At 40.5% G+C, this 22,904-nt stretch overlaps 2 protein-coding genes across 2 annotated transcripts in view; both read left to right on the top strand.

The window, feature by feature from the left end:
* Positions 1-6,600, top strand: part of LOC129353142 (magnetosome-associated protein MamJ-like) — a 28,445-nt gene extending 21,845 nt beyond the window's left edge. Inside the window, exons 7-8 of the mRNA XM_055022365.1 lie at positions 1,768-6,428; positions 6,506-6,600. Of these exons, the coding sequence (XP_054878340.1) occupies positions 1,768-1,799 (32 nt within the window). The 3' untranslated portion in view covers positions 1,800-6,428; positions 6,506-6,600. The remainder of the gene's footprint in view (positions 1-1,767; positions 6,429-6,505) is intronic.
* A 7,530-nt stretch (positions 6,601-14,130) lies between these two features.
* On the top strand, positions 14,131-22,653 carry LOC129353168 (uncharacterized). The gene is made up of 4 exons (XM_055022396.1): positions 14,131-14,409; positions 16,373-16,475; positions 19,027-20,070; positions 22,400-22,653. The coding sequence occupies exons 1-4, from the start codon at positions 14,365-14,367 to the stop codon at positions 22,564-22,566; spliced, it is 1,359 nt and encodes a 452-aa protein (XP_054878371.1). The 5' UTR covers positions 14,131-14,364; the 3' UTR covers positions 22,567-22,653.
* The last annotated feature ends 251 nt before the right edge of the window (positions 22,654-22,904 follow it).

Here is a 22,904-nt window from a genome sequence, read left to right as displayed (position 1 = left end):
AGCTCGGGTCCTCTACCAGAGGCCTGGGAGTTTGAGGGTCCTGCAGTATCTTGGCTGTGCCAAGGACTGCACATTTCTGGACTGAGATGTCTGATGTTGTTCCTGGGATCTGTTGTAGCCATTGATCCAGTTTGGGGGTTACTGCCCCGAGGGCCCCGATGACCACAGGCACCACTGTGGTCTTCACCTTCCAGGCCCTCTCCAGTTCTTCCCTGAGGCCCTGGTATTTCTCCAGTTTCTCGTGCTCCTTTTTCCTGATGTTGCAATCACTTGGTATTGCTACATCTACCACAACGGCTTTCCTCTGATGTTTATCCACTACGACAATGTCTGGTTGGTTCGCCATTACCATTTTGTCTGTGTGGATCTGGAAGTCCCACAGGATCTTAGCTCTGGTGTTCTCCACCACCTTTGGGGTGTTTCCACTTTGATCTCGGGGTTTCCAGTCCATATTCTGCACAGATGTTTCTGTACACTATGCCTGCCACTTGGTTATGTCATTCCATGTACGCTTTCCCTGCCAGTATCTTGCACCCTGCTGTGATGTGCTGGACTGTCTCAGGGCCTCCTTGCACAACCTACACCTTGGTCTTGTCTGGTGGTAGATCTGGGCCTCTATTGCTCTGGTGTTTAGGGCCTGTTCCTGGGCCAGGATGAGGGCCTCTGTGCTGTCCTTGAGTCCAGCTTTTTCCAGCCATTGGTAGGATTTACTGATATCAGCCACTTGGGTTATTTGCTGGTGGTACATCCCATGTAGGGGCTTGTCCTCCCATGATGGTATCTCTGGCACCTCAACCTCCGTTCCCTGTTGTCTGAGACATTCACTGAGCACATTGTCTGTTGAGGCTTTGTCCCTGATGTATTTATGGATCTTAGTTGTTTCGTCCTGGATAGTGGTTCTCACACTCACTAGTCCTCTGCCTCCTTCCTTGCGGCTCGTGTACAGTCTCAGGGTGCTGGATTTGGGATGGAACCCTCCATGCATGGTTAGTAGCTTTCTAGTCTTAATATCTGTGGCTTTTATCTCCTCCTTTGGCCAGCTAATTATTCCAGCAGGGTATCTGATTACTGGCAGGGCATAGCTGTTTATCGCACGGATTTTGTTCTTGCCATTGAGCTGGCTTCTCAGGACTTGCCTTATTCGTTGGAGGTATTTAGCTGTGGCTCCTTTCCTTGTGGCCTCATCGAGGTTGCCATTTGCTTGTGGTATACCTAGGTACTTGTAACTGTCCTCTATGTCTGCTATTGTTCCTTGAGGGAGTGAGACTCCTTCTGTGCGGATGACCTTCCCCCTCTTTGTGATCAGCCGACCACACTTCTCTAGTCCGAATGACATCCCAATGTCAGTGCTGTAGATCCTGGGTTAGGCTTAGTATCTCTCATGGTATGAGGTAGGCAGTAGCTTGAAGGGTCTTGCCTAAGGACCCAGACTGGATTTGAACCCCGCCCTCTCGGGTGATATACTGATGCCTTATGTATTGAGCTATATATATATATATATATATATATATATATATATTTCCTAAGCTGGGATTCAAACCTATGACTACTGCCTCCATATCTGGGTTGTGCTTCTCCTTATGTCCCCACAGCACTTCTGAAATTGTTTCTTCACTTTTTCTTTCAGATTTTGTACTGTCACTAGATAGCCGCAGTTTAAAGATTTTAAATGTATATTTCTGCATCTATTGTTGAAGATAAGTTAATTTTAAAAAAAGATGTTGGCGTTAAATAATTTCAATGATAAAGCTGTGTTTTTTGTTTTAGAACCCCAGTGGGATGAAGTTTCCCAGAAGTGAACCATCAACACTTCAACTTTGTGCATAGGAACATGAATTTGTGTGACTATCAAGCAAAGGAACCGTTACCTGTTACTTATATGTGAAGATAAAATATTGGATTAGTAGAAACAGCACATTTTGTGCCTGCTCGTTTTGCATTATTGCTATCCCGTTAGACAGAGTGATTTTAGAGATGCACATTAGGTTGTCTGAATCTAAATCTAAATCAATAAATATTTAGATTTTGGGTTAGGTAAGCTTATTATAGAAGCCTATAATAGAAAACTTATAGGCTTCTATTGTCTCCTCTTTTCATTCCTCTCAAGAATTTTTCAACTGTATGTTGAAAAATTAGCATATTTCATACTTAGCAATCTATGGTTACCATAAAAATCTATGGTTACTCCTGAGAGCCATAGATTGAAATTAAATGGTTTGTAGTAATCTGACAGATTTATTTCAATAAAACAAGATAAAAACAAACATCAGATAACTATTTCAATGATGAACTAAACAATTCTTCAAATAAAATAGAGTTCTTTTGGAAAAATATATTGAAATAAGTAAAACAAAAGAAAGAAATATGAAATAAAAAAAATACCAAGGGAATAAATGTCTTCCAATCAGCTTTATTTCTTTGAGTTCTTGTTCTAAAAAAGCTATTTTCTTGTTCTCTTTTTTCCTTTTTTGTTCTCTGGTACTTGTATGAATATATATTTTTTTCAAAACAGGGCTATTGGGGAAGAAAAATATATACCTAACATTTAAATGACAAAAACTTTATTTTCTTCCTAATTATCCTTGTATTAGAGCGTAACCTCATGCCCACAAAAGGGTTTAGCTGGCAGCTTCTGACTTTACATCCATTAAACTGATCTAGTAGAGTATTTGCTACAGGCAGGACTTCTGGCAATATGGTCCTGTGTGACATTGATCTGACATTCATCAGAACATAAATCATGTTCATTAGGCGGTTTCTTTCAATAACCATATTTTAATTTCATTTGTCTTTTGTTTTTCACAATATCAGGTTTTTTTTCTGACATTCATCAACTCCTCCCTCACTAGTTATAAAAAACAAAAGATCAGACTGATAGGAAATTATAATTATAGTAATTATTACATACTAAAAATAAATGTTTATAAAGCACGTTATATACATCCTGATGAGTCTCATTTGTCAGATTAAAAATACCTTTTGAAAATAGAAGCATATTTTATACTTACCTTTAAGCATGTATAAAATGTGCTTTCCTTTAAGCCAACATTTCTGTTTTTACATTTTTTAATTCTTTTTTCTTGGTTCAGTGTAATATTGTCATTTTAAGTGTCATGTTTTTATTAGCTGTAAGTGGGAAATCAACAGAAATAAAGACTTTCAAACATCTGTGTGCAATTAATCCATGTAACGTTAATCCATGTGTTTCTCTCAGTGATAAAGTTCGTAATATAAATTTCCAATAATAATAATCAGAGCGACCATAGGATTGGAGTATTAATGCTAATGTCTATCTATAGGCATGTCTATCAGACAATGATAAACATATCCATTCTCGTATTGGTTCAGTACGGGATGCCATTTAGCAGCCAAATAAGGGACTATTCCATATTTTCAGTTGGAGCAGAGACCCAGATTAATTGCCTCCACTTTAATGAGTTTATTCTCAGTTGATTCTCTGTATATTTCTGAAGGGTTTTTTTGGCTTCTAAACGGCGTGTTTGATAACAATAATTAAAACTTTTCAATGTTTGACATTGAAAATTCTTTTTCCATCAGGCTATAGTTGGTGATATGTTGTTTGCAGCTGATCATTTATGTGGTTAAGACAAACAATGTTTTTAATTCAACTTCTAAGTTATGTGAAACTTTTGTTAAAATCATTTGAAGGCTCAGAATCAACCCGGTTCTGGTCCACATTCTCAGGGCAGAAAAACTCACCTGGTGTAAATAAAATATTTAGCTATTGGAGTTACGCTTAATATAAATTAATTTAATTTAAAAAAAAGCCTGACCCGCCAATTTTGATTTCGGTTGATACCAATTTTTTTTTGTCTGAAATGTTGCTAAATATAGCAAGAAAGTCACTGAGTTGGCAACAGTGCTGTGAATATTTTTAACTGCAAACATGACCTGGTGGGGCAGTCTGTCTGTCAAATTTCTCACTGCAAAGCAGAAAACGACAGAGACTGATTTTTTTAACCTTTGCTTATAAAGGTAAGATCAGATTCTTCACATCTATCCAAAATTAAGAAAATGGGCACCCAGAAATGGACTGGCCAATAAAACGGTTGACCGATAAATGGATCCTATATCAAAACCAAATTTTGCTAAGGAGGCTTAGGTGGGCCCTGGCTATCAGCCAGCTTCCATCCTATTATATCAACAAAGAAAAATTAAATACAATGTGTTGAAAACCTGTGTTTAAATGACAAAAGTTGGAAAAAGACAGATTCTCTTTGAGATAAAAAAAAAACAACACAAATCGTTTAAGAGGAACTCCACAACAGAGTTTATTTATTTATTTTACAATTTCGTTAGCTGCCGATTAAACTGAAAGTTATAACCATGACATGATTATATGACTTGTTTTACATGGAGTTAAATTTGTTTCACAATCATTCAATAATAATAAAAAATAATAATAAAAAATCATGTCAAATAAAAAAAGAGTTGTGATCAAAACTTTTGGATTAAAAAAAAACATAAAAAAATATCTCAATCAAATTTTAAGATTTTTTTTAAAACAAACAAAAAGATTGCCTTAAAAGCTTTTTCTTTATTTTATTTTATTTTTTTACCTGAATGAATCACACATTTTTGTTTGAAACTGGGAAACATTTGACTTTTTCTTCTTTTGTGTTCCCTCGCAAAAGGTTTTGCATCCCCGCAATACTGGGGATGCAGTGCCTTTGCATTGACGAGGATAAAAAGGCACTGCAAACCTTTCCGTAACTAGGAAAGAAATAAAAATAAATCCTAATTTGAACTATTTCTGACTTATTATGGGGTAATAAGTCATCTTGACAGTTTTGATTGTGTCTCTGTTTGTAGTCTGAATGGTTTAAAGGGCCATTTTCATGTTTAGTTCCATCTCAACCTTAACAGACAAAAACATGCAGTGAATAAATCGATTTTAATGAGTTTTTTGCACCAAAGACTTCATAATAATAACACATTTTTTATTATAAGACACAGCAAACTAATGGTGGTATTTATTTTCTGCATGTTTAAGATGGAACAGCACTGAAAAGCAGCTCGTCAAACCATTCAAACTGCGAACACAACAGAGACACAATTAAAACTGTCAGAAGACTTTCCTACGATAATAACTCAGAAATAGTCCAAATTAGAATGTTTGTTTATTTCTTTTCTATTTACGGAACGCTTCTGTTTATATCTTAGGCTTGTGGCGCTTTTCTATCGTAAAGAAAAAGATATAAAACTTCAGATATTTCACAAAGAGGTATTAACATTCATGGAAAAACCTCACATAAAATAGAAAGTACGGCAGCCACCGTAAGAAAGGCTGACAGTATTCAGTTATGCCACATAAACTGATCAGTACAGTATTGCCAGGGAACGCAAAAGAAAAAATTCCCCATGTCCTCTGGGGGTTTCCGTACAGGCAGCCGAGAAGGACCTCTCTTAAGATAAATTATCTCATAAAACACCATATATTTTCTTTTCCTTAAAGACGTAGAGCTAATTAAATGACATAAAAAAAATAACTTAACCCTAATCCTAATCAATTATGGAAGGAACAAAAGAAATGAAAAACATGATCAACTATAATAAGTTAAGCACTAGAGGCAGTTAGCAGGGATGAAAAGATGCGAGCAAATGTAAAAGTACACCAAAAGCTACAGAATTTGTTAAAAACTGTGATAATACTAAAAAAACTAAAAGAGAGAAGTTCAAATATATGCTGAGAGTGAAAATTGACAATGGTCCGTCCCTGGAAGGAGCTCGTTGGACTGGTGGTTGCTGATTGGAGGACACGGATTTGTTATGTTCCGGGGTCCTTAATTTCTTTGTGGAGTTTTTGTGCGTGCACTCGCTTTTCTCCACCACTAGATGGCACCAAATCCATTCCGTCGGTGGGCATGTATGATGTCACCTGCACACCTGATGAGAGTTTAGCTCGTCAGCGGAAGGTTCAAGAGGAGCTGACTGCCTGTCCTTCGGCGCCTGAGTGTTAGCCAGTAACGGTACCTCTGAGCCCCTACAGCTTGTCTCTGGTGTTATTTGCTGGGCTGCTCCTAGTGATTGTTTCCTTGTTGCTTCTCCTACCTTCAGGTGATCCCTCCTCACACCCTGGTTCCACTCTATGCTGATCCTTCCTGGCTTTTTGATCAAGCCTTTCCTGGTAACGCCGTGGAACGTACCCACTGGTTGCCCGAGTTCCCAGACTCACCTTCTCCGTGTGACAACAAGTTCCTCCAGGATTTCCACGGCTGGCAGTCGCACCGCTCCTCTGAACCCACTGATCCTGAGCCTACCTTTCCGCCCTCTGACATGCTTCCCGTTGCCTCCTGGGTTCCTGCTGACATACACAACGACCACCTGGAACCACTCCGTAGTGACGGAGAGACTGAGACCCCGGACATTGCAGTTACGCCCTCACATCTCGAACCTACCGTCCACAAGTAAGATCTGTCCATTTCACTCACTATGTTGTCATTTCCCACGACCCTGAACTCACCACCGTACTCTGCTTCTCTAGTGAGCCGATTGTTCCCTGAACCTGCCTCCCTCCCTGGACCTGACCTGAGCCTCCATAACCAAACCAGCAGTGTTCCAATAAACTTATTTATTTCATGTTCATCTCCTGTGTTGTGTTCTGCATGTGGGCTTGAATACACACCCATCATGATAGAATTTTTGAAAGTGGAGGCGCTTAAACGTTATTTTGGCGAATACTAAGTTGATTTCTAAGGTGGTTTTTGGCATAATCTGGACTGTGAGTGGATCAAGATGGCTAGTTCTAGTGGGGGTGTTCAGAAGATGAAAATATGGACACAGGATGGTCTATGGCCAAGTGATCATCGCGTCAGAAGAACAGGCTCAAGGATGTCTGACAAGGATGGAACGCTCCCCGGATCAATCAATCAATCAATCAATCAAATTTTATTTGTATAGCACATTTCAGCTACAAGGCATTTCAAAGTGCTTTACATCATAAACACAAAACACAAAGGCATGCAACATAGAATAAAATACCAAGTTTTTTTTTTTTTTCCCTCTTCTTTCCCTTTCTCCCCCCTTCCCTTTGACACGGAATTTAAGCGCCTGTTAACCGCCGGACTCCGCCGTCCGTTTAACCACGGGTATTCGCCGGGCCCCGTTGCCCACAACAGGAAAAAAAAAAAAAAAAAAAAAAAATTACATACATATCCACAAAATCAAATCCATACATATTACATTTCAAATACAACTCTAAACAGGTGCGTTTTTACTTGAGATTTGAAGGAAGTCAGGGTTTCCGCTGTTTTACAGTTTTCTGGAAGTTTGTTCCAAATTTTTGGTCCATAGATGCTGAAAGCTGTTTCTCCTCTCTTGGTTCTGCTTCTGGGGATGCAGAGCAGAACCAGAACCAGAACCTGAGAGGTCTGGAAGGTTGATACAACAACAGCAGATCAGGATCAGGAGCATGATATTCCAAAACAAGCTGATAAATCGACTGGAGACGGAGCGACTGCTTCCCTCACTCCTTCCCCCCTCCCTCTCTGCTCCTCCAAGCATTCACAGGATTCAATAGATACCAATGAAGAAATGTCTTCCGGACCAGAGTTTCTTAAATTTACAGATGGAATGAATCAACAGGTTCGCCTCGGCACGTCTCTCCTTAGTACTCACGTAGCAGACCTCACTACATTTAAGCAACCTGCCCCTGACTTCCCAGAGGATCCATCACTCTGCGTTTCTGAGGTCTGAGGCCGGGGACCAGATATTATCTTTACACCCGTCTCCATCCAGAATGTGTCTGGCCCCCGGGTTCTGCAGAACAGGATCACTACAATTTTTTTTTTGCAAAAACAGAAATATGAAATACAGCGGTCCTAATTCAAACCTCAAACTGATGAACTATCAGCCACCAAGTCACTTAAACTGGATCTTTTAAATACCAGATCACTCTATGCTAAAGCTCTATTAATTAATGATTTCATCACTGAGTATAATTGATGTTTCTGACAGAAACATGGTTGAATGACGATAATGACCAAATTGTACTCATTGAATCAGCGCCTCCTAACTACAATTTTTTAAGTGAGAATGGAAAGCATAAAAAAGGAGGAGGCGTGGCTTCTATATTTAAAAATACCATAAACTGTAGTAAATGTCTTTGGGTCATTTCACATCTTTTGAGTATCTTGGAATTCAGGTTAAAGGCTTCAAACAACTTTGACACTAACTTTATACAAAACTCCAGCATATGTGGAAAATTTCTTTACTGACTTGAATGATCTTTTATCTCTCATATGCATTGATTATGATTGTTTAATTATTGTTGTGATTTCAGAAAATTTTGGTTTAACACAACATGTCAAACAAGCAACACACACTCAAGGACACACACTGGACCTGGTTATCAGTAAGGGTGTGAATATTTCCAATGTCTCTGTAACTGATGTCGCCCTGTCGGATCACTTTGCTGTTATCTATGAAAGTTCTTTATTCTTTGACCCACTTGGACAAACAGCTACTGTCACAAAACGTTCCTTCACAGAAAACAGCAGAAACATTTAATCAAATCTACTCTTCTTCCTCACCCTTAAGCTGTAATGATGTAGATCAGTTGGTAGATGATTTTCAGTCTAAAGTTTCATATATCATTGATTCCATTGCCCCAATTAAAGTAAAGGTTTTGACTGGTAGAAAGAAATCTCCATGGAGAAAAGCACAAATAGTTTGGTCTGCAAGAGAACTCTGTCGCAGAGCAGAACCAAAATGGAGTAAAACTCAACTTCACATTCATTGTGACATTTATAAAGAAAGACTCTGTAACTAACGTAAGTCAATTATTTTAATTTTTCTTAGACAGGAACCGAGTTCCTTCATTATTATTATTATTATTATTATTATTATTATTATTATTATTATTATTATTATTATTATTATTATTATTATTATTATTATTATTATTATCAACACTAAAACATGCAAGGGAGGCTTTCTTTGCAGATGTCATAAACAAAAACATTAACAATGCTGGAGCTTTATTTGCAACAGTTGACAGGCTCACAAACCCTCCTATTACATTACTACCTGAATTTTAATCTAATGCTGATGGAACAAGTTTTCCAGCTTCTTTTCAGAGAAAATTTTTAAAAAATCAGAGGATTAATCTGCACATCAACTCTAAAGCCAGAACCATTGCTGTACCCAAACAAAATAAATACAGAAAAAATGACCCATTTTCAACTACTTAATTATAAAACTCTAGACCAAATTATAAGTCAATGAAGTTCAAGCTCCTGCTGTCTGGATGTCCTTCCCACACATTTCTTTAAGAAAGTCCTGCCTGTTATTGCTGCTGATCTGATCCAAATAGTAACTCATCACTCACATCAGGTGTTTTCCCCCAGGCTTTGAAAACAGCAGTCATCAAACCACTGCTAAAAAAGAACAATTTGGACAAATCACTACTGCAGAATTACAGGCCGACCTCTGACCTCTGACCTCCCATTCATCAGCAAAGTTATTGAAAAAACAGTGTAAAACAATTAAATAGTTTCCTCATGATGACCAACTGCTTTGACTCTTTCCAATCTGGTTTTCGTGCTCACCACAGCACGGAGACTGGCCTAGTCAAAGTATTCAATGATATCCATATAAATACAGACTGTGGGAGAACCACAGTGCTGGTTCTGTTGGACCTCAGTGCAGCTTTTGACATATTACTGAATGGACTGGAGAGTTGGGTTGGACTCTCCGGTTCGGTGCTCGACTGGTTTGAATCCTACATAAAGAACAGGAATTTCTTTGTTTCAATGGGAAACTTCTCATCAAAGAGGTCAAAGGTCACAACCTAGGTTCAATCCTCTTATTCAATATTTATATTCTCCCTGTAGCTCAGGTTATAACAGGAAATAATATTAGCTACCATAACTATGCAGATGATACTCAGCTCTACATTACGATGTCACCAGGTGACCTTTGACCCCATCCAATCACTGAATAAATGCTTAGAAAGGATAAATGTGTGGATGTGCCAAAACAAAACTGAAGTCATTATTTTTGGACCTAAAGAGGAACGATCTAGAGCTATAGATCTAGAGTTATAGATCTAGAGCTACAGATCTAGAGTCAATGCACAGCTTCAGTTATTACAACTAAAAACTAGAGATCAAGTCCGAAACCTGGGAGTAGTGATGGACTCAAGACCTGAACCTTGAGAGTCACATAAAGACAGTTACAAAGTCGGCCTTCTATCACCTGAAGAACATCTTCTGCAGCAGCTTCTGTCTGGCTGCTGCAGCTTCTGCCTGGCTGCTGCAGCTTCTGCCTGGCTGCTGCAGCTTCTGTCTGGCTGCTGCAGCTTCTGTCTGGCTGCTGCAGCTTCTGCCTGGCTGCTGCAGCTTCTGCCTGGCTGCTGCAGCTTCTGCCTGGCTGCTGCAGCTTCTGCCTGGCTGCTGCAGCTTCTGCCTAGTTGGCAGAAGCATCTGCCTGGCTGCTGCAGCTTCTGCCTGGTTGGCAGAAGCATCTGCCTGGCTGCTGCAGCTTCTGTCTGGCTGCTGCAGCTTCTGTCTGGCTGCTGCAGCTTCTGCCTGGCTGCGTCAGCTTCTGCCTGGCTGCTGCAACTTCTGTCTGGCTGCTGCAGCTTCTGTCTGGCTGCTGCAGCTTCTGTCTGGCTGCTGCAGCTTCTGCCTGGCTGCTTCAGCTTCTGTCTGGCTGCTGCAGCTTCTGTCTGGCTGCTGCAGCTTCTGCCTGGCTGCTTCAGCTTCTGCCTGGCTGCTGCAGCTTCTGTCTGGCTGCTTCAGCTTCTGTCTGGCTGCTGCAGCTTCTGTCTGGCTGCTGCAGCTTCTGCCTGGCTGCTTCAGCTTCTGCCTGGCTGCTGCAGCTTCTGTCTGGCTGCTTCAGCTTCTGTCTGGCTGCTTCAGCTTCTGCCTGGCTGCTTCAGCTTCTGTCTGGCTGCTTCAGCTTCTGTCTGGCTGCTTCAGCTTCTGCCTGGCTGCTTCAGCTTCTGTCTGGCTGCTGCAGCTTCTGCCTGGCTGCGTCAGCTTCTGCCTGGCTGCTGCAACTTCTGTCTGGCTGCTGCAGCTTCTGTCTGGCTGCTGCAGCTTCTGCCTGGCTGCTGCAGCTTCTGTCTGGCTGCTTCAGCTTCTGCCTGGTTGGCAGAAGCATCTGCGTGGCTGCTGCAGCTTCTGTCTGGCTGCTGCAGCTTCTGTCTGGCTGCTGCAGCATCTGTCTGGCTGCTGCAGCTTCTGCCTGGCTGCTGCAGCTTCTGCCTGGCTGCTTCAGCTTCTGCCTGGCTGCTGCAGCTTCTGTCTGGCTGCTTCAGCTTCTGCCTGGCTGCTTCAGCTTCTGTCTGGCTGCTTCAGCTTCTGTCTGGCTGCTTCAGCTTCTGCCTGGCTGCTTCAGCTTCTTCTGCCTGGCTGCTTCAGCTTCTGTCTGGCTGCTTCAGCTTCTGCCTGGCTGCTTCAGCTTCTGCCTGGCTGCTTCAGCTTCTGCCTGGCTGCTGCAGCTTCTGTCTGGCTGCTGCAGCTTCTGCCTGGCTGCTGCAGCTTCTGTCTGGCTGCTTCAGCTTCTGCCTGGTTGGCAGAAGCATCTGCGTGGCTGCTGCAGCTTCTGTCTGGCTGCTGCAGCTTCTGTCTGGCTGCTGCAGCATCTGTCTGGCTGCTGCAGCTTCTGCCTGGCTGCTGCAGCTTCTGCCTGGCTGCTGCAGCTTCTGCCTGGCTGCTGCAGCTTCTGTCTGGCTGCTGCAGCTTCTGCCTAGTTGGCAGAAGCATCTGCCTGGCTGCTGCAGCTTCTGCCTGGCTGCTGCAGCTTCTGCCTGGCTGCTTCAGCTTCTGCCTGGCTGCTGCAACTTCTGTCTGGCTGCTGCAGCTTCTGCCTGGCTGCTGCAGCTTCTATCTGGCTGCTGCAGCTTCTGTCTGGCTGCTGCAGCTTCTGCCTGGCTGCTGCAACTTCTGTCTGGCTGCTGCAGCTTCTGCCTGGCTGCTTCAGCTTCTGCCTGGCCTGCTGCTGCAACTTCTGTCTGGCTGCTGCAGCTTCTGTCTGGCTGCTGCAGCTTCTGCCTGGCTGCTGCAGCTTCTGTCTGGCTGCTTCAGCTTCTGCCTGGTTGGCAGAAGCATCTGCCTGGCTGCTGCAGCTTCTGTCTGGCTGCTGCAGCTTCTGTCTGGCTGCTGCAGCATCTGTCTGGCTGCTGCAGCTTCTGCCTGGCTGCTGCAGCTTCTGCCTGGCTGCTGCAGCTTCTGCCTGGCTGCTGCAGCTTCTGTCTGGCTGCTGCAGCTTCTGCCTAGTTGGCAGAAGCATCTGCCTGGCTGCTGCAGCTTCTGCCTGGCTGCTGCAGCTTCTGCCTGGCTGCTGCAGCTTCTGCCTGGCTGCTGCAGCTTCTGTCTGGCTGCTGCAGCTTCTGCCTGGCTGCTGCAGCTTCTATCTGGCTGCTGCAGCTTCTGCCTGGCTGCTGCAGCTTCTGTCTGGCTGCTTCAGCTTCTGTCTGGCTGCTTCAGCTTCTGCCTGGCTGCTGCAGCTTCTGCCTGGCTGCTTCAGCTTCTGCCTGGCTGCTGCAGCTTCTGTCTGGCTGCTGCAGTTCTGTCTGGCTGCAGCTGCTGCTGCTGGCTGCAGCTTCTGCCTAGTTGGCAGAAGCATCTGCCTGGCTGCTGCAGCTTCTGCCTGGCTGCTGCAGCTTCTGCCTGGCTGCTGCAGCTTCTGTCTGGCTGCTGCAGCTTCTGTCTGGCTGCTGCAGCATCTGTCTGGCTGCTGCAGCCTCACAGAACCCCACTTTGTGCGACATCAATAATCGTCCTCCCAAAACAACATCAGGAATCAAAAACAACAGACATGTCAATTCAACAAAAAGTTTTTTGAGAAGGTTCATAATTATTATAAAAAATAAGTAAATAAAATCAACTCCGCTACATAGGCACTCGGGTGGATTTGATAAGAGGTAGAGAATCAGATATTGATCTTACCTTGGTATCTCAATTTTTTGCAGATAGATGGAGCTGGAGGGTATGTAAAAAAAGTACAATAGAAAGTGATCATTATCCAATTTTTTGTTAAGGTAGGAACAAATATAGAAGAAGACCAGGTAGAAGTTGAAGGGAAATGGAAATTTGGGGAGGCAAATTGGGATAAATCTAACATAATAAATTAGATTAATATAATAAATATAGATTTGAATAAACCGATAAATGAATTAAATTTAGAAATTAGTAAAAGCACTATTAATACAGCATAAATAGTCATTCCTAGAAGTAGTGGTACTAAAAAGAAGAAGATAATTCCTTGGTGTACACTAGAGTGTTCAGTAGCAATTAAACTGAGAAATAAGGCTTTTAAAACACTTTGAAAAAATTATTTGTTTCCAAAATCTAATAATCTAATAATAGCATTTATAATTCCGGAGCTAGATATTATGAGAAATAAAAGAATAACAGATAAGTTGATAGTGTATACCAGTGAACTAATGGCTATATTAATGGCTTTAGAATGGATTGAGGAAACGAGAGAGCGAGGTTTTAATTTGCTCAGATTCAAGTAGTGCATTAATAAGTATTTTAGAACTAAATTCAGAATCAAAGCAAGATATTATATTGGATAGTATTCATTCAATTTTTAGGATGCAGCAAAAAAGAGTATTGTTGATTTAAATATTAAAATAAGCAAAAACGAGGTTAAAACTTTAGTAAAATGTATATTAAGATGAAATGGTAGAAACAGTGGGATAGAGGAAGCAATGCAAGATTTTATTATAGCTTCCAAAAAAAGTTGGGGAATTCAGGAAATGTAAGAGGAGTAAAAAAGAAGAGGATAATATATCTAGATTAAGGTTTGGACATGTAGGATTAAACAGTACTCTTAAAATAATTAATAAATGTAGAACAGGTCTTTGTAATTATTGTGGAAAATTAGAAACAATACAGCATATGTTTTTAGAATGCAGTAAGTACGTTCATGAAAGGGAGGTTTTAATTCATGATCTAAATAAGAATAAAAATAAATGAGATATTATGGATTTGCTTCAAAGATATTCTGGGGATGTAGTTTTTAATAGTATATTTAGTTTTTTAAGGAGAACAGGTATTATAGGAAGATTATAGTGGATTAACATCTTATCCATACTCCAGTCTGGAAGGTGGCGGTAATGAACCTGTAAGTTGTTTGCCAACTGCCATAAAACAAAAAGAAGAAGAAAAAGGTCCGTCCCTGCCCGTTTCTGTTTGCTGCAGCGAGGTCCTTCTCGCCTGGTCTTTCTCGCGAGTTCTTCTCGCCTGGTCTTTCTCGCGAGTTCTTCTCGTCTGGTCTTTCTCGCGAGTCCTTCTCGGTGAACTTGCTTCCTGCAGCTGCTTCTTCGTGGAACCATTGTATTAACCACAGACGTTGAGGCCAGTCGGAACAAAACAGTAGGAACACAAAATGGCCGCCTGGTTGCTGCGTTCAAGTCGACTTGGTGCACTCAAGGTAATATTTAGTTATCTGATACAAAAGCTTTTAAACTGTATTCTATGATGATGTTAGGTCATTAACGACATCATATAAGTAATTTTTTAAAGCGCATGCTTGGAAGCTGATGTTGTGACATGATGGGCGGTAGCGTTCCTAATGACCCTCAAAGTTGCAAAAAAAGAAAAATGAAATTGACAATAGATTTTTTTAAAAACTAAGATAAACACATCTTGTAACTACTTATGTGTTTTAATTTAGAACATAGCGTTATTGAGAAGTTATGACTCCTGTAATAAAGCAGAAAAAAGCACAGCCTTATCCTGAGACTAGGGCTGAACGAAATGGATTTAGGATTTATTGCGATATTTTGTTGTATTATTGTGATAGTGAATAAAGTGAGAGCTATTTCTCAATACTTTTAAGTAACTTTATTTATGGCTGTGTCCCATGACCTCAATCATTGTTGCACAAGTTGTTTTAGACATCTAGAAAAATAGACTTCAGGGATTTTGTTTATTTTCTTGGTCAAAGCAACCAATAAAAACCTCCGATAATTTTATTGAGCACAACAATCCCATGAAGAAATTTTAAAGGTGATAATCTCAATAATCAAATTTTCACAGCATCAAGTAAAATTTTCATTGTTTTAATTTGTAGAGCTTATCAGATACAGATCATAAAATGTTGCAAAAGAAAAACAGTACAGAAGTTACAAAAATCCTAAAATCTTATTGAGTTAACGTTCTCTAAATGGCTGAGTGAACTTTTTGAAAGTAATAAATTTGCAAGAAGATAGTGAGAGAAAGACTCATGTGACATGAAAAGGTGTTTTGTGGGTTAATCTTTTTGTTTTTTTGTGTAGAACACATTTCCATCATTTCCACTCAAGATTTACACACAACAAAAACATTGAATACTGAACTGAAATATTATTTTACAGTTAATTCTTTAAATTAAGGGACAACCTGTTATATTGCAGGTATTTTGACAGCTGTCAATAAGATTGGACTACAGATGATTACATGTCTTCTGTGACATCAGTACACCAACATTCATTAATTTAAAAACAGATTCCACCTCTGAGGTGCAGTATGCCCCAAAAAGCTGGAAGCACAACATCAGAAGTGGATTGTCTGGGTTGTACTCATTGTTCAATGTTTTAGTGAAGCAGAGGGCAGAAAATCCTTGATAGTCTAAGTTTTTAAAACTTGAGAAGTGACAATTTGTCCACTTTGTTAGGGTGGACATAAAACAGGTGGATTGAGGACAAAGGTTACAAACTCCTTATTTCTGAAGCTTCACAAGCACATCGAAATTCCTTAGTGGGTTTTGTTTGGAGTTCTTTTCTAGTTTAAGTGTCCACATACTGTAAAAGCATAGAACATAATAAGCACATAAAATACTCAGGCTGTCATTATCTGCACCATTTTCATGTTGTTCAGACAATAAAATATATAATTTGTGATTTTAATTTTTTTTTTTTTTTTACTTTTACTCTATTTACAGTCAGTCGTTTTGTTCACATTCAAGATTATTCCCACCCCTTCTACAAAGCATTCTATGGAATCCATATCATACACCCAATTACTGCAAAGTAATAGCACCGATGCCAGGAGTGTGTCCTCGACCTGAAAGTTTGAGGTGCACAGAGAATAAAAATATTGATGGAAATTTAGTCCCATATGGTGTGCTGCTGACTCCTGGGTTAAACACATAACCTTCCGTCTCACAAATTGTTCTCTGTGTGTCATGTAGACATTGATGGAGGCAATTGTTGAGGCCTCTACCTCATGGAGTTTCTAACAAACCTGTCTGAATCGTGTCAAATGCAATTCCTCCTAATTTGAGTCAACTGAGCTGGCTGGAACTTTATACTTTGTTCAATGTTTTTGGCTGAAAAACAATATGTAATACTTAAATTTGTTTGTACAGTATTTCTTTCCAAAACTTTCTTCTTTTTTTTTTTTTGTTCCTCCAGTTTGACAGCTGGGGCACTCTGAGACGTCAACCCCCTGGTTTGTTCTGCAGTGAAGCTAAAGAGTCGGTAAAACCAGTGAAAAATACAAAGGATCCAGACAAGAGTAAGGCCAGTTACATGTGGTGATATTATGTTTTACATCTTTCACTCTAATGCCGCGTATGTGTTCAGCACGTAAAATAAGTAGGGCACACGTCAATGTTTTTCTCTGTAAAAAAAAAAAAAAAAATCTGTAACGAGACTAAGTGTTGGAAGTGACCCAAGTAATTCACACTCAGAAAAGCTGCCTATCGAACATAATGGTAGTTTCATATTGTTATTTTTTTATTTTGACAAATTCCCTTCAAATTGTGAGGGTTTATGGGGTCTCAGTATCACACACCCTTGTTCCTAGATGGGTTGAGTGGGGTGCTGGTGCGTATCTCCAGTGGTCAACGGGAGAGAGGCGAGATCACCCTGGACAGGTTGCCAGTCCATCACAGACAAAACAATAATAACCAATTTGATCAGTTTACCCCCATGTCCTTTTGTGAGAGCGATCTGAAACATCAGGGAACATTCTACCAAACTTATACAATAAGTTCAGTAGAAGAATTTAAAGTTCTGTTTCATGTATAGAAATCGTAATGGGGAAAACCCCATTACAGATCTCTCCCTAACCTGTGGAATTGAATGTCTGCTGTAGTTCTTTTATAGTTATTTTGCCAAGGGTTGTGCAGTTTATTATTATTATTTTTTTTTTATTTAAGAACAACTTAACGAAAATGTGTTTCATGTGTTCACAAAGAGCAATACAATCTTTTACATTTCTCTGGATATTACCACTTCATAATCACTTTGTGATTATTAAATATCTGGTATCCTGCAGTTTATTAATTAAATTTTTTGCTAGTTATGGCGTTCCATTTTCCGGGTGGTGTCTTTTATGGTGTACAATCCTCGACTCCAACTCACGTCAGAAAGAAATGGGATATGTTCGACCCTTCTGCTCCTTTTGTCCTTTTTGGTTGGGTTGTTCTCTTCTACAAGCATCCAGTTTCTTCTTATATCCCTCCTGTGTTTCATTCATTGATTGCTCCTTCTCTGTCCTTCCCGACTTGGCCCACATCACACTCTTAATCTTGTCAACCCAGGTTATAGATAGTTGGATGACGGTGACTTTGAAGCCTCAACTCACCATGTCTTTTATTGCTACAGATGTGTAGTTGCAGAGACGTGTGTTGTTCTCGTAAAATACAATCAACTTGGCTGGGAATGGGGTCTGGAATTCGAGCTTCGTTTCTCAGAGGACCAGCTTCACTTCAACTTGTACTTGTCTATGTTTTAGCAGCATGTCTGGGACACAGCCATTGTCTATTACTCTTTTCCCTGCCAGCTTAAAGCCTTTCTTTTGCCAGGCTCGTTTCAGTACTTCATCTTTGAACTTGACTATTATTGAATATGAGGGAGCATCAGGTGGAAGCCTGGATCCCAGAGAGAGGTGAGCTCTTTCAATGCCCAGGTCAAATAATGTCAGAATATCTCATTTGTCTTATAGTAGGATCTCTATGAAGGCTGCCATAGAGGAAGAACTGTGCTCAGAATCTTTTACAATGCCATGGAGTCTCGATCTCCCCTCGAACTCAATTAGTTCAGCTTCAAGCTCATCCTGTGATTTACTTAGCTTCACAGCTGGCTCTACAATCTGCTAGATCCGTCCAAAATACGTCCAGTCTCCCGCTTGGTTTTTTTCCTCTTTAGCTTCTCGGAAGCCCTCTGCATTTTCACAATGTGATTCTCTTAGTTCTTGGAGAACAGTTTGTAAATTAGCTGTCTCGTCAGCTATATCGTTAGCTGCCAGTAACGCTTCCAAGTCCGAGAGGCTAGTCATGCATTCTTCATTCATTTTTTCTTCTTGTAAAATCAACTGTTGAGACAGTAGAGCTTATTTGTATTTGGACTTAGGCATTGTGACTCACTCATTAGTGTATTTTATGTCCTGCATAGAAAAAGGAAACTTTTAGAATTTGTCAAGGAGCTACTTTGCTGAGCTTTTAGCATCTCATTTGCTCATCCGGAGGTCCTGGGTTGTACAGTTTTAAACATTGTTTTAGTTGATTACAGCTTATGATTAATTCCTATATCACAATGTTAAGAAAACTTGTGATCATGATGTTGTGTATCATTAACCCACATTTTCCTTAGATTTTTTTTTTATTTCTGTAGCATTTTTCTGTTTTCTTATGTGCAAGTAACTATAGTCTGTCACTTTATATTGAAATGAATTTTAATGGTCTGTGTGTATGGAGATTAATTTTAAATGGGCTATGCATCACTTGCATCATTGTTTTTTTAAATCTGAAATTATCATTTTAATTTGTATTTTGTATATAAATGTACTCCTTACTTTTTAGTAACTCATAGTGATTTTATTTCATTTACTTTTCAGTGCATGTGTTTTGGAAAACATTATACATACCATATTTTTAGCTCTCTGTAAGATAAGCCAGAAGTAAGCTAAATATGTATTCCGTGGTCTTTCTGTGGTGAATTTCAGTAAAGTTTGTTTGCAAAGTGTGAGATCAAGATTTTGGAAAATAGTTTTAGAAAAATGTTCTGTTTAGTAACATTTGCTAGCATTGACCTATTTGTGTACAATTTATTTTCTTCCTCAGCAGGTGAAGATGAGAGGGCAGCTATGTGGACTTACAAGACTACTGTGGCCTTTCCAGTTAAATTGTTGGAACCTGGAGTTTTGCCAAACTTTCTAGGTGTAACTAAAGAGCCAGTCCGCTTCACTGCCACATCAGAAAAAACTGCAGCATCTGTTACAGCTTCCACTAAATCTGCTGGAGAAAAATCACCGACTGTCACTGCTTCATCTGATCTGTATCAAAGCCAAGAAGAAGTTTCTCAGATACTTGCTCATGATACTTTACCGGTATATGTACCAGCAGAAGAAGCTTCAGTTGAGGCACTTTGTAAAGGCTCAGTGCCAGAAGACATTCCTTCCCTTGCTGTGACCATAGATGATGTTGTAAAACCAACTACGGTTTCTTCTAAGCTTGGGAATTCAGCAGCTGAAGAACTGTCTTCCTCATCATCCAGTGAATCTGATTCAGACTCAGACTCAGACTCAGAGTCCTTTCCTGAAGATGAGAATTTAGAAACCCAAACCAGAAGCTTTTCTCTGGAATTGCAACTACCAAGTCATCAAGAACAGAGAGAAATGAAAGAGTTTACAGTTAGCGGAGTGACAAAGGGCCTACCTAATGCAGAGGAAGCAGAAGATCAATCTGTAGTAGAGGCCTCCAAAGATAATTTGCAAGTCTTTGATATCCTTACTGCTACAAAGAGTGCAGCTGAGCTTACCAGTTCTGCTTTTTCAACCCATACTGCTCCTACTGATACCCTGTGTGAAGCTCCAGCTGTACTTGTGGAGCAACATGAAGCTCCAGAAAAAGCCCAGTCAAATTCTCCTTTAAAAGCAGCAGATGTGCTTATGGAACTTGAAGATGGCTTTGTGGATGCTGGTGAAGAATCATGGGAAAAAGCTTCTACTATTGGGCCTGTACAGTCAAAAACTGTCTCTGCTGAAGTAGTGGCTGATCATCCAGCTGAAGTTGGCACCTCTGTTGAGACGGAGGACTCTGCCCGGGCGCTCGTGGAAGCTTCTGGAGAGGAGCTGTATGAGGAGACCTCTGCTGAACAGCCTGAGGGTATACAATACACCCGCCTTGCCCCTCACTCCAAACCTTTTAATGCTGCAGATAGGCTTTGTATTTCTTCCTGTCCCTAAGAATAAGGTCTTTTGGCAGGTTCCCTCACATTCTCTTTCACTCATATTACTGTTAAACTTTTATGACTTTAACATCTAACCTTCAAACTTATTCCTGGCATCCAGCTAATTTGAGGGAAACATCTGAGGATACTTTTCCTTGACTTTATGGTTCATTCCTTCTTCTGGTTTGATTTAATTATGTATGTACAATGGATACACAAAGTAATCAGACTTCTTTAAAATTTTCACTTTTTGATCACAGCCATTTTCTAAAATCAAACAAGTTCATATCATTTCTCATGAATGTACACTCAGCATACAATTTTGACAGAAAACCCCCCTGAAATGTAGACATTTTTGAAAATTTATTGAAGGACAAAAACTGGAATATCACATGATCATAAGTATTCAGACTGTGGTGTGACGGGTCGCAGCAAAGTGGCATATAGCCTGAATACCTTTTGTATCCACTCTGCATGGAAATATATACACTCTTACTGCCAAAAGCATTTGCTCACCCATCCAAATGATCAGAATCCAATGTTCCAATCACTTCCATGGCCACAGGTGTATAAAATGAAGAACTTAGGCATACAGGCTGTTTTTATAAATATTTGTGAAAGAATGGCTCACTCTCAGGAGTTCAGTGAATTCCAGTGTGGGACTGTGGTTAGAGGGCACCCGTGCAACAAATCCAGTTCTGAAATTTCCTCAGTCTTAAATATTCCACATTCCTCTGTATTATAAGAAAATGGAAGTGTTTGGGAATGACAGCAACTCAGCCATGAAGTGGTAGGCCACATAAAATGACGGAGCAGGGTAAGGAGACGCTGAAGCGCAGAATGCCAAGAGGTCAGCAACTTTCTACAGAGTCAATCTCCAAACTTCACGTGGCCTTTAGAGTAGCTCAAGAACAGAAAGCTTCATGGAATGGGTTTCCATGATGAAATAGCTGCATCCAAGCCGTACATCACCTAGTGCAATGCAAAGCCTTGGATGCAGTGGTGTAAAGCACACCACCACTGGACTGTAGAGCGGTGGACATGCGTCCTGTGGGGTGATGAATCGTTCTTCCCCATCTGGTAATCTGATGGACGAGTTTGGATTTGGCGGTTACCTTGTCTGACTGCATTGTGCCAAGTGTAAAGTTTGGTGGAGGGTTGTTTGTCAGGAGCTGGGCCTGGCCCCTTTGTGCCAATGAAAGGAACTCTGAATGCTTTAGCATACCAAGACATTTTGGACAATTCCATGCTCCCAACTTTGTGGCAACAGTTTGGAGCTGGCCCCTTCCTCTTCCAAGATGACTTTGCACCAATGAACAAAACACACAGTTCATATAGACATGGATGGCAGAGACTGGTGAGGCTGAACTTGACTGGTTGGCACAGAGTCCTGACCCAACAGATCACCTTTGGAATGAATTAGAGCAGAGTCTAAGAGCCAGACCTTCTTGTCCAACATCAGTATGTGACCTCACAAATGCGTTTCTGGAAGAATGGTCAAAAATCCACATAAACACACTCCTAAACCTTGAGGACAATAAAGGAAGAGCTAAAGCTGTTCAGGCTGCAAAGGGAGGACCAGCATCATATTGAACCCTATGGATTAGGAATGGGATCTCACTTAAGCTCATATGTGAATTAAGGCATGTGAGCAAATACTTTTGGCAATATAGTGCCAAATATTGCCAAAGGTTATATACACACTAATATATATGTAATCAGGTGATGTGCAACTGACTAATATTTCAATTGCTCTTGAATTTTTTTCTCCTTTGGTTGTGAGCTTGACATTTTCATTGCCAGCAGTTTTCCAGTGATATTTAGATGTAAATGTATATGACTAAATATGTGCTGATTTTTCAGTTGCCCCGCCCCCACCCCGCACCCCCATTTTCCTCATGTCCTAATGAGTCTTGTCAGTGGAAGTTTCTCTGTGTTGTATTTTACTTTTACAGGCTTCTATTTAATATGCCATGAACAGCCTTGAGGTCTTTCCCACAAATGTGTCTTCATACAAGCCTTGTTATTTTGGGAAATGTGATATTATAAGCTTCTTTATCAGAGCATGTGAATATGTAACTGCAGCCTCCAAAAGTCCTCGTAGTCCATTTCTTGATAGCTTCCTGCTATTGATGAATGCCTGCCAACAGTTTGATTTTAGGGGAAGAGAAAAAATGCTTCCAAGATAATTGACCTGGTTTGTGTTTCATGTGTGAAATGCAGCAAGATGCATCTCCGTCATGAGGTTCTCATTTTCTTCTGCAGAGTCAGCAGCAGTACCTCCAGAGCCTGAGAAATCTTTTGACAACAGCACTTACAAAAACTACCAGCACCACAGCTACACCAGCTACACATTTGCAGACCTGGATGTAGAGATGGCCAAGTATCGTCTTCCTCAGCCCTCGTCCGGAAAACTGTCACCCAGACACTAGGGAGTAGGTGGTGTGCACAGTGGTGGTGGTTATGTTGCTAAATCGTTTGTTAAAATGTGATATGATTAAAGAAGTGTAAGAAATTAAGTGTTTTTGTCTGATGCAATGGCTCCTTTCTTTAGTGCCATGTAAAAAGAGAACTTGCTTATGATACCCTGCTGGTATTTCTACCAGCTGAAGAAGCTTCGGTTGAGGCATGTGGTAATTAAAATGTGATTTTTTTTTTCATTTTTTTTTTCAAACTTTTTTGTAGGCTACTTCTAAGCCTTGAGGGGTCGTGAAAATAGAGCAGAATGAGCACATGGTGTATATTTCTATTGTAATGATTATTGTTTTAA

Source organism: Poeciliopsis prolifica, unplaced genomic scaffold (assembly GCF_027474105.1).
Source record: "Poeciliopsis prolifica strain line A6 unplaced genomic scaffold, Auburn_PproV2 SCAFFOLD085, whole genome shotgun sequence".
NCBI lineage: Eukaryota > Metazoa > Chordata > Actinopteri > Cyprinodontiformes > Poeciliidae > Poeciliopsis > Poeciliopsis prolifica.
The sequence above is the reverse complement of the archived record's forward strand: the minus strand, read 5'-3'. Positions and strand labels throughout refer to the sequence as shown.